Raw genomic sequence first — 21,921 nt, 5'->3', positions numbered from 1 at the left:
TCAACATCCCTGAACAGGAAAGTCTCCTTTTCACAGAAGGACTCTCTGCAATGGTGGCTTCTTCCCACCTCATTATCACAGGGAAGATCCTTCCTACCACCGTCTTGGGCGGTAGTCACGACAGGCGCGAGTCTGTCAGGGTGGGGAGCAGTTTTTTCTCCACCACAGGGCTCAGGGTACGTGGACTCAGCAGGAGTCCACCCTTCAGATCCATGTTCTGGAAATCAGAGCAGTGTATCTTGCCCTACTAGCCTTCCAGCAGTGGCTGGAAGGAAAGCAGATCCGAATTCAGTCGGACAACTCCACAGCGGTGGCATACATCAATCACCAAGGAGGGACACGCAGTCGGCAAGCCTTCCAGGAAGTCCGGCGGATTCTGACGTGGGTGGAAGCCACGGCCTCCACCATATCCGCAGTTCACATCCCCGGCGTAGAAAACTGGGAAGCAGACTTCCTCAGCCGCCAGGGCATGGACGCAGGGGAATGGTCCCTTCGCCCGGACGTGTTTCAGGAAATCTGTAGCCGCTGGGGAAGGCCGGACGTCGACCTAATGGCGTCCAGGCACAACAACAAGGTCCCAACCTTCATAGCACGGTCTCGCGATCACAGAACTCTGGCGGCAGACGCCTTAGTGCAAGATCGGTCGCAGTTCCGGCTCCCTTATGTGTTTCCACCTCTGGCACTCTTGCCCAGAGTGCTACGCAAGATCAGATCCGACTGCAGCCGCGTCATACTCGTCGCCCCAGACTGGCCAAGGAGGGCGTGGTATCCGGATCTGTGGCATCTCACGGTCGGCCAACCGTCGGCACTACCAGACCGACCAGACTTACTGTCCCAAGGGCCGTTTTTCCATCGGAATTCTGCGGCCCTGAACCTGACTGTGTGGCCATTGAGTCCTGGATCCTAGGGTCTTCAGGATTATCCCAAGGGGTCGTTGCCACCATGAGACAGGCTAGGAAGCCCACGTCCGCTAAGATCTACCACAGAACGTGGAGGATATTCTTATCCTGGTGCTCTGCTCAGGGAGTGTCTCCCTGGCCTTTTGCATTGCCTACCTTTTTTTTTCTTTCCTGCAATCTGGGTTAGAAAAAGGTTTGTCGCTCGGCTCCCTTAAAGGGCAAGTCTCGGCGCTATCCGTCTTTTTTTCAAAAGCGTCTAGCACGACTTCCTAAGGTGCGCACGTTCCTGCAGGGGGTTTGTCATATTGTACCCCCGTACAAGCGGCCGTTGGATCCATGGGATCTGAACAGGGTACTAGTTGCCCTCCAGAAGCCGCCCTTCGAGCCTCTGAGGGAGGTTTCACTTTCTAGACTATCACAGAAAGTGGCTTTTCTGGTAGCGATCACATCTCTTCGGAGAGTGTCTGAGCTAGCAGCGCTGTCATCCAAGGCTCCTTTCCTGGTCTTCCACCAGGACAAGGTAGTGCTGCGCCCCATTCAGGAGTTTCTTCCGAAGGTGGTATCCTCTTTTCATCTTAATCAGGATATCTCTTTGCCTTCGTTTTATCCTCATGCAGTTCATCGGTATGAGAAGGATTTACATTTGTTAGATCTGGTGAGAGCACTCAGAATCTACATTTCCCGCACGGCGCCCTTGCGCCGTTCGGATGCACTCTTTGTCCTTGTCGCTGGTAAGCGCAAAGGGTCGCAGGCTTCTAAGGCCACCCTGGCTCGATGGATCAAAGAACCAATTCTTGAAGCCTACCGTTCTGCTGGGCTTCCGGTTCCATCAGGGCTGAAGGCCCATTCTACCAGAGCCGTGGGTGCATCCTGGGCATTACGACACCAGGCTACGGCTCAACAGGTGTGCCAGGCAGCTACCTGGTCGAGTCTGCACACTTTCACCAAACATTATCAGGTGCATACCTATGCTTCGGCGGACGCCAGCCTAGGTAGAAGAGTCCTGCAGGCGGCAGTTGCCTCCATATAGGGGAGGGCTGTCTTGCAGCTCTAACATGAGGTATTTCTTTACCCACCCAGGGACAGCTTTTGGACGTCCCAATCGTCTGGGTCTCCCAATAGAGCGCCGAAGAAGAAGGGAATTTTGTTACTTACCGTAAATTCCTTTTCTTCTAGCTCTTATTGGGAGACCCAGCACCCGCCCTGTTGTCCTTCGGGATTTTTGGGTTTTTTTCGGGTACACATGTTGTTCATGTTGAACGGTTTTTCAGTTCTCCGATGTTACTCGGAGTGAATTTGTTTAACCAAGTTATTGGCTTTCCTCCTTCTTGCTTTTGCACTAAAACTGGTGAGCCAGTGATCCCACTGGGGGTGTATAGCCAGAAGGGGAGGGGCCTTACACTTTTTAGTGTAATGCTTTGTGTGGCCTCCGGAGGCAGTAGCTATACACCCAATCGTCTGGGTCTCCCAATAAGAGCTAGAAGAAAAGGAATTTATGGTAAGTAACAAAATTCCCTTCTTTTTTTTTTTTTAAATTGTGAAAAGTTTATTCAGAGGGTTATTTATTATTCAACCCCTCAAACTACAAGAATTCTGTTTGGTTCCTGTAAAGTATTAAGAAGTATTTCAGGCACAAAGAACAATGAGCTTCACATGTTTGGATTAATTATCTCTTTTTCCAGCCTTTTCTGACTAATTAAGACCCTCCCTAAACTTGTGAACAGCCCTCATACTTGGTCAACATGGGAAAGACAAAGGAGCATTCCAAGGCCATCAGAGACAAGATCGTGGAGGGTCACAAGGCTGGCAAGGGGTACAAAACCCTTTCAAAGGAGTTGGGCCTACCTGTCTCCACTGTTGGGTGCATCATCCGGAAGTGGAAGGCTTATGGAACTACTGTTAGCCTTCCACGGCCTGGACAGCCTTTGAAAGTTTCCACCCGTGCCGAGGCCAGGCTTGTCCGAAGAGTCAAGGCTAACCCAAGGACAACAAGGAAGGAGCTCCGGGAAGATCTCATGGCAGTGGGGACATTGGTTTCAGTCAATACCATAAGTAACGTACTCCACTGCAATGGTCTCCGTTCCAGACGAGCCTGTAAGGTACCTTTTACTTTCAAAGCGTCATGTCAAGGCTCGTCTACTGTTTGCTCATGATCACTTGGAGGACTCTGAGACAGACTGGTTCAAGGTTCTCTGGTCCGATGAGACCAAGATCGAGATCTTTGGTGCCAACCACACACACGTGACGTTTGGAGACTGGATGGCACTGCATACGACCCCAAGAATACCATCCCTACAGTCAAGCATGGTGGTGGCAGCATCATGCTGTGGGGCTGTTTCTCAGCCAAGGGGCCTGGCCATCTGGTCCGCATCCATGGGAAGATGGATAGCACGGCCTACCTGGAGATTTTGGCCCCGCCCCGCCCCTTCTGGTCACATGGGTATGACCTCACACAGGTCCTGCAAGGGAAAATGTAAATCGATTTGTATAATACTTATGCTAATTCTAAGCTTTAGCTTATATACGAAAATCCTGGTGATTGTTTCCCTTTTAAGCTCATTTGTGGATGTCCGTTATTGGCTGATTGTGGCAGGAATCCAGGAGTAGGACACACTGAATGCCCGTACAGCCAACAGTGCCAAGGACGGCTCCATGTATTACCAGGCTCACTGGTGCCAAACCTAGCCAAGTCCATGGGTTTGCATAGTAATCAGCATAACAAACTTAGTAATAAGACATGCCACGTTGCATCCAAACAGATCTGGGGAAGGGTCTGCAACCCACATCCATCTGATCTGGAAACCTTTTAATGGTGCAGTTCCACCAATAGATAAATGGTGAACAAGCTTTTGGAGGAAATGCTTGTTCCTGATTATCTTATGTAAGCATGCTGCCAATCCTCAAATGAACGAGCAAAACGCTCATTTGTTGGGTGATTGGACCATTGATGCATGCATAAAAGTCATTATCTGCCATGCATTGTCCTGATAACATGATACTGTATGGGAACACCGATCATATCCGCATCATTCTGGCTCCATCATTAAAAATGGACACCGAATGACAAGTGGATCACCAGGAGTTAGTGGTGCATAGCCTGGCCAAAATTCGCATGGTTAAATGCACCAGAAACTAATTTATGTCCAAAACACAGATTTGATGTGGTGACAAATCCGCTTACAAAGTTGTTCAGCAGAAGAGAGTTAAGAGTTACAGATCTTGCCGTCAGATGAGCTCACTGATAGACTCACAGTTTACTCCTTTTACAGCCTGCTTTCTACTGTAATTACTAAGGCTGTAGAAACAGTCAACATTTTTTTTACTAAGCCCTCCTATAAAATGTTTTATGCCTCTAAACCAGTGAGAAGGAAGTGCGTTAATATATATACCGATCCTCTTCTCAGTTTCCAGCCCTGCTCTGGGCCTCTTCTTAGGGGTACTTTGCACACCACAACATCGCAGGTGCGATGTCGGTGGGGTCATGTCGAAAGTGACGCACTTCCGGCGTCGCTCTCGACATCGTAGTGTGTAAATCCTAGATGATATGATTAACGAGCGCAAAAGCGTCGTAATCGTATCATCGGTGTAGCGTCAGCGAATTCCATAATTATGCTGACACGACGGTCCGATGTTGTTCCTCGCTCCTGCGGCAGCACACATCGCTGTGTGTGAAGCCGCAGGAGCGAGGAACATCTGCTACCTGCGTCCCGGCCGGCAATGCGGAAGGAAGGAGGTGGGCGGGATGTTTACATGCTGCTCATCTCCGCCCCTCCGCTGCTATTGGCCGCCTGCCGTGTGACGTCGCAGTGACTCCGCACGACCCGACCCCTTAATAAGGAGGCGGGTCGCCGGCCAGAGCGAAGTCGCAGGACAGGTGAATGCATGTGAAGCTGCCGTAGCGATAATGTTCGCTACGGCAGCTATCACAATGATATCGCAGCTGCGACGGGGGCGGGGACTATCGCACTCGGCTTCGCAGCATCGGCTTGCGATGTCGTAGTGTGCAAAGTACCCCTTACACATCACTACAATTCTGACTATCATATGTCTGTCTATATGTGTGAGCCGGAAGTGGCTTTTATAATTTAAGTCTATGGGGCGTCAGAACAAGGCATCATAGACTTAGCGACTTTAAGCTCATCTAGAGACCCCAGTGTGATCCAGCAAGAGAAGAACATAACGGAAGCTGGAAACCAGGGAAGATGGCGATCTGGAAGTATGTAACGCACCTTTACAACTTATGCATTTATACAGGTTTAGAGTTTAAGGCATGGGAATACTTCTTTAATGAAACCCTATTGAAAATGTGTATTTTTAGCTAAAAAATAATCACATAGGTACGTGATGACCTATGTGACTCCTGACTGGCTATGAGCAGATCTTACAGACTTCACCGCCCGCTTCAGGGTCCAGGTTTACTGTAAACAGGTTCCCTGTCGTCAGGTGAGCCAGGGAAATATCAGAGGTATAAGATCTATTCTAGCCGCCTCTGAAATGTCTCCACTGTGCGTCTCCCACTTTTATATGATACCATTATATGACCTGGTAGATCTCGTACAACCTCTGGATGGCTGTGCAGTGATGAGTCTGTACCGGTGACGTCTTCTGGTTCCTTTCCGCTTTGTACATTTTGAGTTAGTGAATTGCACGCGGCGCTCAGAGGGTCGAGGATCTGATCTGTGCATTGTTGTCCCTGATGTTTCCAGGAATGAATGTGAAGGAACAGAAGAGAGTGTGGTTTGCCGATGGCTTATTACCTAATGGAGAAGTTGCAGATACAAGTAAACTCGCCGCTGTCGGCAAGAAACCTTCTCAAGACTCGTGTCCAGTGACTCCGGTGACGCCAGATTCTGCCGTGGTGAGACTGTCACTCATGATACAGGTCTTCTATTTGTGCCTTTAGCAGAATAGTCATAGATTCTTCATGTATTTCTGGATTATAACACATCTCTAAGTTATCGCACATCAGAAAACTCTTTTGTAGAAGATAACATATCTGCCTAAAGGGGCTTTACTGCTGTAACTCCAATTATTCTATGTATTTTCAAATGTTCTATAAGTTTCCTATGTACTTTTGGGCTGGATTTTTGAGTGTTGGCGCAGGTTTGCTGTGCAACTAAAAATCAGCACAAAAAAGTGTTTTTCACCCATACCTTCTCCAGATTATATTCTTTACCTGCAGTTGCTATGACACCTTGGCAAATTACGCACAGTTTTACCATGAGTCATTCTACCACCCTGGATATGCCAGGTCAAGACCCATTGTGATTGTCTTAACCTCTTCATGACACATGACATTCTGGGTACGTCATGGATTGTGAGGTTAATCCCCGGAGCCTGCCGTGGGCAGTCTGCAGCGATCCACGGACATGTCAGCTGATTTCAACAGCTGACATCTGTGCCTGCCAGGCGCGAGTGGAATCACGTTCCACCCGCGCCTAATAACTCCTTACATCTCGTCGTTAAATTCTGACAGCGAGATATATCCGCGCGCTGCCATAAGCATAACTTACCCACCCCCATCGGACGTCACGTAATGTGATTACGTGACTTCCAGTGGTTGCCATGGTAGCATAGGGTCATGTGATGACTCCTGTAGCTATCATGAGTCACTTTCTCTCACTGCTGTCAGATGGCCGTGTTTGAGAGAAAAGCATCTTTTCTCCAGATCTCAGCTGTCTAGCTGTGATCTGGAGAAATGGAAGAGCGATCAGACTAGTGATCGTTATAGCCCCCTAGGGGAACTAGTAAAATAAAAAAAAAAGTTGAAAAAAGTTTTAAAAAAGTAAAAAAATTAAATAAAAAACCTAAAAGTGCAAATCACCCCCCCCCCCCCCCCCGTTTGGCCCATTGAAAATTAAAGGGTTAAAAAATAAAAAATATACACATTTGGTATTGCCGCGTTCAGACATTCCCGATATATCGAAATATGAAATCAATTAATCGGATCGGTTAACGGCGTAGAGGCAAAAAAAATTCCAAACACCAAAATTACGTTTTTTTGGTCGCCGCAAATTTTACGCAAAATGGAAAAACAGGCGATCAAAACGTAGCATCTGCGCAAAACTGGTGCCATTGAAACATCAGCTCGAGACACAGAAAATAAGCCATCACTGAGCCATAGATCCTGAAAAATGAGAATGCTACGAGCTTTAGAAAATGGCGCAAAAAGTGTGCCACTTTTTTGGACAAACTTGTGAATTTTAACCCTTTAGATAAAAGTAAACCTGTACATGTTTGGTGTCTACAACCACCGTACCGACCTGAAGCATCACACCCACACATTAGTTTTATCATATAGTGAAACATGGTGCATAAAGTATCCCAAAAACTATTGTGCGATCACACTTTTTTTGCAGTTTTTCCGCACTTGAAATTTTTTTGCTGTTTTTCACTACTATATATGGTAAAACTTATGGTTTCATTTAAAAAGTAGAACTCGTCCCACAAAAAACAAGCCCTCAAATGGCAAGATTGACGGAAAAATAAAAGTTACGGCTCTCGGAAGAAGGGGAGCAAAAAAAAAAGCAAAAACGGAAAATCGCTCGGGGGTGAAGAGGTTAATTTTAACCTTCTTTTACAATGGATGTCGGGTGCTTCTGTATGAAGCAATAACAAATATACAGATGCTGAGGCATGCAAACATTGGTTATAGGAATTTCGAAATGCATTACTGCTAAGGAAATAAAGTAAAAAATTGAGACATTTGGGCATTAAAAAGGCCACTTTTATGTGAGCCCAGCAGGCAGCGGGAAGGCATATCTCTTATGCTCGGTCCCTTCCTGTCCACGCATAGAATTGTAGACTGTTCTGCTTGGTTAGAGGCATTTAGGTGGAGACCCAACATAAGAGAGATGATTTGATGCCGGCTGCTGGGCTCACTTAAATCTGGCCTTTATGTTCCAAGTGTCTCAATTTTAAAATGTAATTAAATTAATTTATTTTAAATTTCTTAGAGTATACTTCATGTTCAGTTTGCACCTGTTCATATTTGTGTTTTAGGAAGTGCCGTGTGTGTGTCTGTGTGTGTGTCTGTGTGTGTGTCTGTGTGTGTGTGTCAGGCTCTGTATCTAACTGAAATCACTGCAGCTTAGCCACTTAAATGCCACCATCAGAGATTGACAGCGGGATCTCACTGGCGCGATCCCAGTGGGGCGTCTGTTCCGGTGTCTATGGTCGCCGATGCAATGACCTCACATGGTGCCAATAGGTTGAGAGGGAAGCCGATGGCCTACTGAAGGCTTCTAAAGCCGCCATATTTGTACTCCTATGAAGCCCAGTCTGCAGCAAGGAGGAACAAATGAAAGTTAGCCCCGTAAGGAATGATTTGCAGTCTTTAAATAGAAACCATTGTTTGTTACCTGTAGAGAATGTGTCCCGGTTGTGTGGTGGACACAGGCGCGTGGCTCATAACTGTATAGTAATCAGAGCTGTATCTTAGAAGTGGCTCTGAACCTGAAAGACCTAGACACATCTCAGATCTGTATACTGTACCGTAACGATTCATGCCCCGGTGTGGCCATCACATGACCGGGATAGATTTCAAGTCTATGGGTATAAGAAATGGAATTGTTTATTTCACTTTTTGCCTATTTTTCTCTAATTCCAAGTAAGGGATTCACACATATGAGCGTTGCGACCCGGATATGTGGGTCTTTTGATCCGAACCTGATAGCCTAATATATCCCTGTGAGGCTGTTGTGCTCGGCTCAGGAGGCCTGCAGCCGGTCTGTGACCCATGGATGTGTGAATGTGGCTTAATTAGTAGGACTTAGAAAAGATCAGAATAAGCATAGTGGTAGAACTACTGAGCTAAACCTGTTAGGAATAATACCTGAGGTTATTTGACAATGTTATTGATATTAGAAATGCCGTATTTCTTTGTCGCTCCATTGGGAGACCCAGACAATTGACAATTGGTGTATAGCTTCTGCCTCCGGAGGCCACACAAAGTATTACACTTTAAAAAGTGTAACCCCTCCCCTCTGCCTATACACCCTCCCGTGCATCACGGGCTCCTCAGTTTTATGCTTTGTGTGGAAGGAGGCACACATCCACTCATGCATTCTCATTTTAGTTATATCGGTTGGAAGAAAAGTGGGCCCCCACGGGGCCCCCGGCATGTTCCCTTCTCACCCCACTACGTCGGCGGTGCTGTTAAGGTTGAGGTACCCATTGTGGGTACAAAGGCCGGAGCCTCATGCCGTCTCCTTCACCATCCCTTAGCGGCTCTGGGAGAAGTGGGATCCTGAGCGGTCATCCATTCACTGGGACCGTGCTCCCTCCGCAGCCCCTGTGGGAATCTGTCGGACAGGAGTTGATTTATCCTCAGGGACCGGGCCCTGCATCACTAAGGTACTCTGTATCCCCATGGGGGATGTGCATGGAGCGCCTTCATCCCGGACGCTGCAGCAGCTGCTTATTTGTGACGGCCGGCGGACTTCCGCGCCGACCGCGCCTGTTTGTCGGCCGCGGTCTTAAATTTAGTCCCCGGCTTCAATTGCGGCCTAGTAGCAAAACTCCCGCCCCGGGCCTGTCTATCAGGGGTAAGGGCGGGACTGCCGACCTGACGTCGGTTGTGAGGGCCGGAGCATCCTGTATGTTTCCTCCCCCCTCACTGATCACTGTGGGGACTCCAGATTCCCGCACTTTTCTAGCGCCGCCCATGGCCCCACTCCTCCCCAGAGAGCTCCGGCAGCCATTTTTTTGGCATTCTGCCTGTGAAGGATTTCCAGGAAAGAGCTCTGCAACGCTGGGAGACCTAAGGCAGGGAATCTGGAGGACACACACGCCGCTTTTTAGCGGTCGGTAAGCCACACCGGTCACCCGGTGCTGGTCCCCTTAGGGTGCCGGAATAGATACTATATATATATTTATATATTTCTGTTTGGTCGGGCTGTATACCCTTTCCCATATACCCTCAGTGATCACTCTCCTAGGAGACAACAGCATGTCGTCCACAAGGAGCAAGGGTGCCAAGGCACAGGGTTATTTTGCGACCTGTACCTCTTGTGCGGCTAAGTTACCTGCGGGTTCCACCTACCCTCACTGTGAGCAATGCTCAACCCCTGTTTTGCTTGCTCAGCCGGAGCCTCGGTCACTAGTGGGCCCCTCGGCTCAGGTAGAACCCCTTGCTCCCCCTGTCCAGGCGGCAGGGACAGAGTTTGCAGTTTTTGCTGAAAAACTCTCTGAGTCACTCTCACAATCCATGGCTCAGTCTATGGACAAATGGTCTGCCAAGCTGCTTGAAGCTTTACAGTCCAGACCGGTCCTTCCACAGGCCCCGGGCCCTGTTGGATCTTCGCCTCCAGGCCCCTCTCTGTCCGCGCCGCAGCGCGCTCCCAGGGGGGGCCCTAGGTCTCATGTGGAGGACTCCGGCCCGGACCACAGTCCCAGACCGGCTAAGCGGGCCCACTGGGAATCTTCCCCGACTTCTTCACGCTGCTCGGGTTCCCAGCTTGAGGACTCTCTGGAGGACGAGGCGGACGTCGCAGCTCAGGGCTCTGACCCTGACGTTGCTCTCAATCTTGATACACCTGAAGGGGACGCCATAGTAAATGACCTTATCTCGTCCATCAACCAGGTGTTAGATATATCTCCCCCGCCGCCACCTGTAGAGGAGTCGACTTCTCAGCAGGAGAAACACCAGTTTCGGTTCCCTAAACGTACACGGAGTGCGTTTTTCGATCACTCTAACTTCAGAGATGGTGTCCAGAAGCCCAGAGCGGTTCCGGACAAGCGCTTTACTAAGCGCCTTACTGACACACGTTACCCCTTCCCCTCTGACGTTGTTAAGGGGTGGGCTCAATGTCCCAAGGTGGATCCCCCAGTCTCTACATTGGCGGCTAGATCTGTGGTATCGGTTGCAGATGGCTCATCGCTAAAGGATGCCACTGACAGGCAGATAGAGCTCCTGGTGAAATCCATCTATGAAGCCACGGGCGCGTCTTTTGCCCCGGCTTTTGCAGCCATGTGGGCACTCCAAGCTATCTCAGCTTGTCTGGCTGAGATTACTGCGATCACACGTAATTCTGCTCCGCAGGTTGCGTCTTTGACTTCTCAGGTGTCAGCTTTTTCTTCCTACGCCATGAACGCAGTTCTAGACTCTGCTAGCCGTACAGCGGTGGCATCCGCTAACTCTGTGGCAGTCCGCAGGGCCATGTGGCTGCGCAAATGGAAGGCAGACTCGGCTTCCAAGAGGTTCTTAACCGGTTTGCCGTTTTCTGGCGACCGCTTGTTTGGCGAACGATTGGATGAGATTATTAAGGAATCCAAGGGAAAGGACTCCTCCTTACCCCAGTCCAAACCGAAGAGACCTTAGCAACGGAAAATACAATCGAGGTTTCGGTCCTTTCGTCCCTCCGCCAAGCCCCAATCCTCTTCGTCCAGCAGGCCGGAGAAAGGCCAGAGGAACTCCTATGCGTGGCGGTCCAAGTCACGCCCCCAAAAGGCCGCAGGAGGCACTGCTTCCAAGGCGGCCTCCTCATGACTCTCGGCATCCCCGAACCGCATCCTCGGTCGGTGGCAGGCTCTCCCGCTTTTGCGACGCCTGGTGGCCACATGTTCAAGACCGATGGGTGAGAGACATTCTGTCTCACGGTTACAGGATAGAGTTCAGGTCTCGTCCCCCGACTCGTTTCTTCAGAACCTCTCCGCCCCCCGAGCGAGCCGATGCACTTTTTCAGGCGGTGAACGCTCTGAAGACAGAAGGAGTTGTGATCCCTGTTCCCCCCCCAGGAACATGGTCGCTGCTTTTACTCCAACTTGTTTGTGGTGCCAAAGAAGGACGGCTCGTTCCGTCCCGTTCTGGACCTCAAACTGCTCAACAGACATGTGAGCACCAGACGGTTTCGGATGGAATCTCTCCGCTCGGTCATCGCTTCGATGTCACAAGGAGACTTCCTAGCATCGATCGACATCAAGGATGCTTCTCTCCATGTGCCGATCGCACCCGAACATCAACGCTTTTTGCGTTTCGCCATCGGGGACGAACACCTTCAGTTCGTGGCTTTGCCTTTCGGCCTGGCGACAGCCCCAAGGGTGTTCACCAAGGTCATGGCATCTGTTGTGGCGGTCCTACACTCTCAGGGCCACTCGGTGATTCCCTACTTAGACGATCTTCTGGTCAGGGCACCCTCTCAGATGGCGTGTCAAAACAGCCTTTCCGTCGCTCTGGCGACTCTCCAGCAGTTCGGGTGGATCATCAACTTCCCAAAATCCAAGTTGACACCGACCCAATCACTGACATACCTTGGGATGAAGTTTCATACACAGTCAGCAGTAGTCATGCTACCGCTGGACAAACGGCTTTCGCTGCAGACAGGGGTGCAATCTCTTCTTCGGGGTCAGTCACACCCCTTGAGGCGCCTCATGCACTTCCTGGGGAAGATGGTGGCAGCGATGGAGGCAGTGCCCTTCTCGCAATTCCATCTGCGGCCACTCCAGTGGGACATTCTCCGCAAATGGGACAGGAGGTCGACTTCCCTCGACAGGAACGTCTCTCTTTCCCTTGCAACCAAGATGTCACTTCAGTGGTGGCTCCTTCCCAACTCTCTGTCGCAGGGAAAATCCTTCCTACCCCCCACCTGGGCTGTGGTCACCACGGACGCGAGCCTGTCAGGGTGGGGAGCGGTTTTTCTCCACCACAGGGCTCAGGGAACCTGGACTCCGATAGAGTCATCCCTTCAGATCAATATTCTGGAGATAAGGGCAGTGTATCTAGCCCTATTGGCCTTTCATCGGTGGCTGGAGGGCAGGCAGATCCAGATCCAGTCGGACAACGCCACTGCCGTCGCATACATCAACCACCAAGGCGGCACTCGCAGTCGTCAAGCCTTCCAGGAAGTCCGACGGATTCTGCAGTGGGTGGAAGCCACAGCTTCCACCATCTCCGCAGTTCACATCCCGGGCGTAGAAAACTGGGAAGCAGATTTTCTCAGTCGACAGGGCATGGACGCGGGGGAATGGTCTCTTCACCCAGACGTGTTTCGAGAGATCTGTCGCCGCTGGGGAACGCCGGACGTCGATCTCATGGCGTCACGGCACAACAACAAAGTCCCGGCATTCATGGCCCGGTCTCAAGATCACAGAGCTCTGGCGGCGGACGCATTAGTTCAGGATTGGTCGCAGTTTCGACTGCCCTATGTATTTCCTCCTCTGGCGATGCTGCCCAGAGTGCTGCGCAAAATCAGGTCCGACTGTCGTCGCGCCATTCTCGTCGCCCCAGATTGGCCGAGGCGGTCGTGGTACCCGGATCTGTGGCATCTCACGGTGGGTCAACCGTGGGCGCTCCCAGACCGCCCAGACTTGCTGTCACAAGGGCCGTTTTTCCATCTGAATTCTGCGGCCCTCAACCTGACTGTGTGGCCATTGAGTCCTGGCTCCTAGCGTCCTCAGGGTTATCTCAAGATGTCATTGCCACTATGAGACAGGCCAGGAAACCAACGTCCGCCAAGATCTATCACAGGTCTTGGAGGATCTTCCTATCCTGGTGCTCTGATAATGGTTTTACTCCCTGGCCCTTTGCCTTACCCACTTTTCTTTCATTCCTTCAATCCGGAATGGACAAGGGTTTGTCTCTCGGCTCTCTCAAGGAACAAGTATCGGCGCTATCCGTATTTTTTCAAAAGCGTCTAGCCAGGCTTCCGCAGGTCCGCACGTTCCTGCAGGGAGTTTGCCACATAGTCCCACCTTACAAGCGTCCGCTGGAACCCTGGGACCTTAACAGGGTGCTAACGGCTCTTCAGAAACCACCTTTCGAGCCGCTGCGGGATGTCTCTTTATCACGTCTTTCGCAGAAGGTGGCATTTCTAGTGGCAGTTACATCGCTCCGTAGAGTGTCGGAGCTGGCAGCGCTGTCATGCAAAGCCCCCTTCCTGGTTTTTAACCAGGATAAGGTGGTTCTGCGTCCTGTCCCGGAATTTCTCCCTAAGGTGGTATCCCCTTTTCATCTCAATCAGGATATCTCCTTACCTTCATTTTGCCCTCATCCAATTCACCAATGTGAAAAGGATTTGCACTCATTAGATCTGGTGAGAGCACTCCGGCTCTACGTGTCTCGCACGGCGCCCCTGCGCCGTTCAGATGCCCTCTTTGTCCTTGTCGCTGGCCAGCGTAAGGGTTCGCAGGCTTCCAAGTCAACCTTGGCTCGGTGGATCAAGGAACCGATTCTTGAAGCCTACCGTTCTTCTGGGCTTCCGCTTCCTTTGGGGCTGAAAGCCCATTCTACCAGAGCCGTGGGTGCGTCCTGGGCATTGCGGCACCGGGCTACGGCTCAGCAGGTGTGTCAGGCAGCTACCTGGTCTAGTCTGCACACTTTCACGAAACACTATCAGGTGCATACCTATGCTTCAGCAGACGCCAGTCTAGGTAGGCGAGTCCTTCAGGCGGCGGTTGCCCACCTGTAAGAGGGGGTCGTTTTCGGCTCTTTTTTTATCGAGGTATTCTTTTACCCACCCAGGGACTGCTTTTGGACGTCCCAATTGTCTGGGTCTCCCAATGGAGCGACAAAGAAGAAGGGAATTTTGTTTACTTACCGTAAATTCCTTTTCTTCTAGCTCCTATTGGGAGACCCAGCACCCACCCCTGTGCCCTTCGGGCTGGTTGTTCTTTTGTGTACACATGTTGTTCATGTTGAATTGTTCTTTTGGTTCATGGTTTTCAGTTCTCCGAACATCCTTCGGATTGAATTTACCTTAGACCAATTTATAAGTTTCCTCCTTCCTGCTTTTGCACCAAAACTGAGGAGCCCGTGATGCACGGGAGGGTGTATAGCAGAGGGGAGGGGTTACACTTTTTAAAGTGTAATACTTTGTGTGGCCTCCGGAGGCAGAAGCTATTCACCAATTGTCTGGGTCTCCCAATAGGAGCTAGAAGAAAAGGAATTTACGGTAAGTAAACAAAATTCCCTACTTTTCCTCTCAGGCCCTTGGACCCTTTCAGGATAGTGCTAAGGAATCTGATAGCCTAGAAAAGCCGGAGACCCCACATGAAGTGCCCACAGCACAGGTATCTGCTACGGAGGAAACAAGCAGTGTCTTCAAAGTGTCCTCTGCGTCCGACTACAGAATGCTGTGCCGCACGGAGAAATGTGTGAGCCGAGAGGTCAGTCTGATACCGGACGATGACGCCGGCCTGCCCCCCCTGTTAATGACAATTGGAGAAAGTGAAGGTAATTGCTGTGGAGTTAGACACTTTATACTTATATGATGACAATTCTGTATGTTTTTAGCCATCGTTTTAGTATGTTTTTATGAAAGAAAATCTGTCACCAGGGTTTTGCAAACTAATCTGAGAGCAGCATAATGTCGAGACAGAGACCCTGATTCCAGCGATGTCACTTACCGAGCTAAGTGTAGGTTTGATTAAAATCACTGATTAATCTGCAGTAGATTATCATTAAAGGACTACTTGGCGTGCTGCAGGTAGTCCAGCACATTCATTAGCTCTATATAACTGCTAGATCCGCAGCAGAGAAAACATTGATTTTTTTTTTCTCAAAATGACAGTAAGTAAGGGCCTTTTCACACATCCGTCTTTTCGGCGGATCTGGCACACTTCAGTACAGTGTGATCCAGTACAATGGCAGCTCGACAAGCTCCGGTCACATGCTGTGTGAAACTAGCCTAAGTGACACATCACTGGAATCAGGATCTCTGTCTATACATTATGCTACTCTCAGATGGAGGACTAAAAATCTGGTGACAGATTCCCTTTAAGGACATGTGCATCTTTAAGATCGTGCTAGTCACTTTCCTGAGGCTTCTTCGCCGGTGCCTTCTCAGTGGCTTTTGCTGTCAGCCTCTTTGCTCTGTGTTGTAAAGTTCCAAACTAAGCCGCCCGAAGAATGAACATGTTATTACTTTCAAGGTTTTACGACTCCTGAAGCAATTAAAAGTGACATAAGATGGGATATGTGCGTTATGTTAATTTTTTGTGGTGTTTTTTCATGCGGAATCCACCTGAAATAGAATTTGTCTGCACATACTTTATACTGTAGCTTTGGAATTGAGTTTTGTGAGTTTTCAGAATCTGCCTAATTTTGTGAAAGGGATTGATTGTAGTGTTTATATTAATAAACCATCTACTATATATTGGATGTATGTGGGCATCTTTTCCCAAAGTATATTACCATTGTACAGGACCAAAATCCAATTCTACAGCTTTGTGATTGGGAACTTACATTTGGGGTAATGTAAATACGTTGTGGATGCAATAGGATAGCAGTTACAGTGTAAGGGGCAGGGGGCATCGATATGCAGATGGTTTCTTCACACTGCTAATCATTCTGGTCCTGACCGTATCGCAATCCTCCAGTGTTGTGTCCCTGACTTTTCTCGCTCAGTTATTCCTTCCATTTAGCAAATAGTTTACCTGATTCTGTGTTTTATTAAAAGTACAAAAAGATAAATTGTAACATCCACTTTGCCTTTGTAATGTTCGTGTTCCAGTTTTCAGCCATTCTTGAATGTATTGGCATATAATATGGCAGTCAGTGGATATTAATGGGAGATTCTTGACATATTTGGAGCACCATGTCAGCGGGTTTTTTTTTTATTGCACCGCTGGATTGGTGCTTTAAATCTAAGGGGCACTTTGCACACTACGACATCGCAAGCCGATGCTGCGATGCCGAGCGTGATAGTCGCCGCCCCCGTCGCAGCTGCGATATCATGGAGATAGCTGCCGTACCAAACATTATCGCTACGGCAGCTTCACATGCACTCACCTGCCCTGCGACGTCGCTCTGGCCGGCGATCCGCCTCCTTATTAAGGGGTCGGATCGTGCGACGTCACACGGCAGGCGGCCAATAGAAGCAGAGGGGCGGAGCTGAGCGGGACGTAAACATCCCGCCTACCTCCGTCCTTCCGCATAGTCGGCGTGAGCCGCAGGACGCAGGTTGGAGATGTTCCTCGCTCCTGCGGCTTCACACACAGCGATGTGTGCTGCCACAGGAACAAGGAACAACATCGTAACATCGGTCCTTCCGAAATTATGGAAATGATCGACGCTACACCAATCATACGATTTGGACGTTTTTGCGCTCCTTAATCGTATCAAAAATGATTTACACACTACCATATCGACTGCGACGCCGGATGTGTGTCACTTTCGATTTGACCCCACCGACATCGAAGCTGCGATGTCGTAGTGTGCAAAGTACCCCTAAGTCTGCCACCTCCTGTCTTATACTTGCCTGTTGCCATCTTCATCTGTTTTCACCGCCGCTCCGGTCGGTCTCTCCAGCGATTTGTGACTTACCGGCAGCTCCTGTGTTTCATGGTGCGCACCAGAGGTCACAACTCAATACAAGTCTATGAGAGCCTTGTGCTGACTCGATCTGGCTCTCATGGACTTGTATTGAGCACTTGTGACATGATTTCTGGCCATGGGGAGATAAGGTATGCACACCAGTGACTATGGAAGGGGAATACATGGAATAGCAGAAACTGCTGTGTGAATACTGACATGAAAAATTCAATAGCTATTTGTAAGAATGAAATGTGAAAAATGGAACCTGCATTACTGCCATGAACATATGAATAAAGAGAAATTTAGCTACTGAATTGATCAATGCAGAAGAGCCCCAACACTACGCCAAAGTATTTCTCTACGTTGGGGTCCCTAGCTTGTGTGTGTCCTCTCATGCAGTTAAAAAACTTACCGTGTATGGGACGCTGAGACCCAGGCTATATATGCGTATAATGTGGATTGGCAATAGGTGTGTATGGGGAGGGTTCACAAACGAAAAACTACTAACATTAAGGAATAACGTTTGGAACTCCATTCTATGTCTGAACTGGGTGCAAAAAACCTAAAAGAAGGGAATTTTGTTACTTACCGTAAATTCCTTTTCTTCTAGCTCTTATTGGGAGACCCAGACGATTGGGGTATAGCTACTGCCCTCCGGAGGCCACACAAAGCACTACACTAAAAAGTGCAAGGCCCCTCCCCTTCTGGCTATACCCCCCCGTGACATCACGGGTTCTCCAGTTTTAGTGCCAAAGCAAGAAGGGGGAAAGCCAATAACTGGTTTAAACAAATTAACTCCGAGTAACATCGGAGAACTGAAAAACCGTTCAACATGAACAACATGTGTACCCGCAAACAACAAAAAAATCCCGAAGGACAACAGGGCGGGTGCTGGGTCTCCCAATAAGAGCTAGAAGAAAAGGAATTTACGGTAAGTAACAAAATTCCCTTCTTCTTCAGCGCTCTATTGGGAGACCCAGACGATTGGGACGTCCAAAAGCTGTCCCTGGGTGGGTAAAGAAATACCTCATGTTAGAGCTGCAAGACAGCCCTCCCCTATGGGGAAGCCACTGCCGCCTGCAGGGCTCTTCTACCTAGGCTGGCGTCCGCCGAAGCATAGGTATGCACCTGATAATGTTTGGTGAAAAAATGTGCAGGCTCGACCAGGTAGCTGCCTGGCACACCTGTTGAGCCGTAGCCTGGTGTCGTAATGCCCAGGACGCACCTACGGCTCTGGTAGAATGGGCCTTCAGCCCTGAAGGAACCGGAAGCCCCGCAGGACGGTAGTCTTCAAGAATTGGTTCTTTGATCCATCGAGCCATGGTGGCTTTAGAAACCTGCAACCCCTTGCGCGTACCAGCGACAAGGACAAAAAATGCATGAGAGCGGCGCATGGGCGCCGTGCGGGAAATGTAGATTCTGAGTGCTCTCCCCAGAACTAACAACTGTAAATCCTTTTCATACCGGAGAACCGGATGAGAACAAAAGGAAGGTAAGGATATATCCTGATTAAGAAGAAACGCGGATACAACCTTAGGGAGAAACTCCTGAATAGGGCGCAGCACTACCTTGTCCTGGTGGAACACTAGGAAGGGAGCCTTGAATGACAGAGCCGCCAGCTCAGACACTCGCCGAAGCGACGTGATCGCAACCAGAAAGGCCACTTTCTGTGACAGGCGCGAAAGGGAAACTTCCCTCAGAGGCTCGAAAGGCGGCTTCTGGAGAGCAACTAGTACCCTGTTCAGATCCCATGGATCTAACGGCCGCTTGTACGGGGGCACAATATGACAAACCCCCTGTAGTAACGTGCGCACCTTAGGAAGACGTGCTAGACGCTTCTGAAAAGAACACGGATAGTGCCGAGACTTGCCCTTAAAGGGAGCCGAGCGACCAACCTCTTTCCCAACCAGATTGCAGGAGAGAAGGCAAAGTAGGCAATGCCGATGGCCAGGGAGACACTCCCTGAGCAGAACACTAAGATAAGAATATCTTCCACGAGTTGTGGTAGATCTTGGCAGACCGCGGCTGGCTAGCCCGTCTCATGGTGGCAATGACGTCGTGCTCACGGTCGACCGACGGTGAGGTGCCACAGATCTCGGTACCACGACCTCCCCGGCCAGTTTGGGGCGACGAGGATGGTGTGGCAGCAATCGGTAGCTGGAACTGTGACCAATCCTGAGCCAAGGCGCCTGTCGCCAGAGCTCTTTGATCGTAAGACCGCGTCATGAAAATCGGGACCTTGTTGTTGCCGAGAAGCCATGACGTCGACGTCCGTCTTCATCCTGCGGCTACAGATTTCTTGAAAACAAACGGGTGCAGAGCCCATTCCCCTGCGTCCACGCCCTGGCGACTGAGGAAGTCTGCTTCCTAGTGTTGTACGCCCGGGATATGAACAGCTGATATGGTGTATGCTCTGTCTTCTACCCATAGCAGAATCCGCCGGACCTCTTGGGAGGCTTGTCGACTGCGTAGTCCGCCTTGGTGGTTGGTGTATGCCACCGCTGTGGATAGTCCGACTGAATTCGGATCTATTTGCATTCCAGCCACTGCAGGAAGGCTTGCAGTGCAAGATACACTGCCCAGAGCTCCAGACCACTGAGTTGAAGAGTGGACTCCTCTGAAGACGGTCTTTGACCGTCTGGAAAAGTGACACGTTCCTGTGTAGGGACATCGACTTCCCTCCCATAAGCGAAGAAGGTGCTATTGAGGCGGACGCAGATGAAACTGCGTGAAAAAAGCTCGCCTCTGGATGAGGCGCCTCCTTGAAGGAGAGACTGCCCCCTCGTCTGTAGTGAACGCTGTTTGTCCAGCGGAAGCTTCACTATCGCTGAGAGAGTGTGAAAACTCTCCAGGAGATGCCAGCGATTGGGTTCAACCTTGAAAAGTTGAAGACCCACCCGAAACTCTGGGAAGAGTCCAGCGCCATGTTCAGGTTGTGTTGGCATGCTTCTAAAGGAGAGTGCCTTGACCAGTAGATTGCCCAAGTAAAGGATCACAGAGTGACCGTGAGAGCGCGGGACTGCTCCCTCTGCTGCCACGAACTTGGTGAACACCCGTGGGGCTGTCGCCAGCCAACGGGTATGGCTACGAAACGAAATATTCTCGTCTTTAATAACGAATCGTAGCCAACGCCGGTGCCTCGGAGCAATCTGCACGTGTAGATAAGCATCCTGATGTCTATTGATGTTAGGAAAACTCCTTGAGACAGAGAGGCAATGACGGAGCGGAGTGATGCCATCCGGAACCGCCTGGTTTTCACGTGCTTGTTAAGCAGTATAAATGCCAGAACGGGACGGAAGGAGCCGTCCTATTTTGGCACCACGACCAGGTCGGAGCAAAATGCGTATCTGGTTCCTGAAGAGGAACAGGGATTACCGCTCTTTCCGCCTGCAGAAGAGCCTCGGCTCGGTCGGTGCGGTAGTTTGAAAACAAACTGACACTCACAGGCCCTTGACCTGCGGTAGGTAAATGCCGCTAAAGCGGGGGAGTCTGCCCCCCCGCGGTTGCGGAGTGAGAGGGCTGAAAATTATGAGGAAAAACACTTTGGTAGCGGGTCCTCCGGCTGCCTTCCCCGGGCGTGATTGAGCCCGCTAGGAATCTATGCCCTTCTGGGCTTTTTGAGTCGTCTTGGATAGTTGAATGATTTCATTCAACCCTTACCAACAGACTATCACTAGATAAAGGCAACCTGGTTAAGCACTTCGTTGGAAGCAGCCTCTGTTCCAATCTCTCAACTACTAGCCTCTGCGTAAAAACACGGAGTTGGCGGGTGCCACTGACGTCCGGCTCGTAGAGTCTCGGACAGCAATAACCGCATGATTCGCCATGCCGACATTGCGAGTGAAAGACGCTGCTGGGACCGAGAGTACCTGTGACAGCGACCCCCTGCGCAATACTAGCTGAAATAGCTTGGAGTGCCTTCACGGCTGCGACTGCCGGAGCAACCGACCTGCCGATAGCTTCATAGACAGATTGCAACCAGAGGCCAATCTGCCTGTCAATGGCATTTTGAAGTGAAGTCCTATCCACCACTACCACTATAGATCTAGCTGCAAACATGGAGATTGGGGGATCCACATTTGGATACTGGGTCTAGCGCTTGACCACGTCAGGGGGGAGCGACACGTGTCTCATTAATACGGTCGGAGAAACGCTTATCGTGATAAGCGTGTCGTTTCTGGACTGCTTCTCTGGAGTCAGAGTGCTAAACAAGTACTCAATATACGCTTGAGATACTGAAATAGAGATTTCTCTTGCTGTGAAGCTGACCCCTCCACTGGAGGAGTTGAGGGAGAAATACCCAACCTTTCGTTGATGGACGCAATAAGATTATTCACTATAGCGTCACCATCCGGTGTATCCGGATTGAGAGCGGTCTCAGGATCAGAGTCCTGAACAGCTACGTCTGCCTCAACGTACAGAGAGTACTCCAGCTGGGACCTTGACCAGTGATGGAGTCGAGGGCTAATCCCAGCGAGCCCGCTTAGGCCATCTGGGACTGTCGACCGTGTCGGATGCCTGCTCTCTGGGATGCCTGGAATCACTCTGGCGCCTTGAGATGCTCCAAATCAGGGCGGCCAGGGTCAGTGCAACCATATTGCCCACGGTCTGCTTGGGGTGCAAAGTCTGTAAGATGTCAGTCATAGTCACAGACAATATATATCAGCGGAAAAACTGCAACTTCGTCCCTGTCTCTGGACAGAGATCACAGGTGGTTCTTTTGGCCACATATAGCAGAGACCCCGGTTGAGCAATTGCACGCACTGGGGG

The 21,921-nt window shown here is 50.1% G+C and overlaps 1 protein-coding gene across 2 annotated transcripts in view; it reads left to right on the top strand.

The window, feature by feature from the left end:
* The window catches only part of ZFYVE16 (zinc finger FYVE-type containing 16), a 172,660-nt gene that overhangs the window by 38,483 nt on the left and 112,256 nt on the right, over positions 1-21,921 (top strand). For both annotated transcript variants that reach the window (XM_075325150.1, XM_075325149.1), the window contains 2 exons: positions 5,606-5,757; positions 14,823-15,069. In XM_075325150.1, coding sequence (XP_075181265.1) covers positions 5,606-5,757; positions 14,823-15,069 — 399 coding nt within the window. The remainder of the gene's footprint in view (positions 1-5,605; positions 5,758-14,822; positions 15,070-21,921) is intronic.

The sequence above is a fragment of the Anomaloglossus baeobatrachus genome, chromosome 1 (genome assembly GCF_048569485.1).
Source record: "Anomaloglossus baeobatrachus isolate aAnoBae1 chromosome 1, aAnoBae1.hap1, whole genome shotgun sequence".
Lineage (NCBI taxonomy): Eukaryota > Metazoa > Chordata > Amphibia > Anura > Aromobatidae > Anomaloglossus > Anomaloglossus baeobatrachus.
The sequence above is the reverse complement of the archived record's forward strand: the minus strand, read 5'-3'. Positions and strand labels throughout refer to the sequence as shown.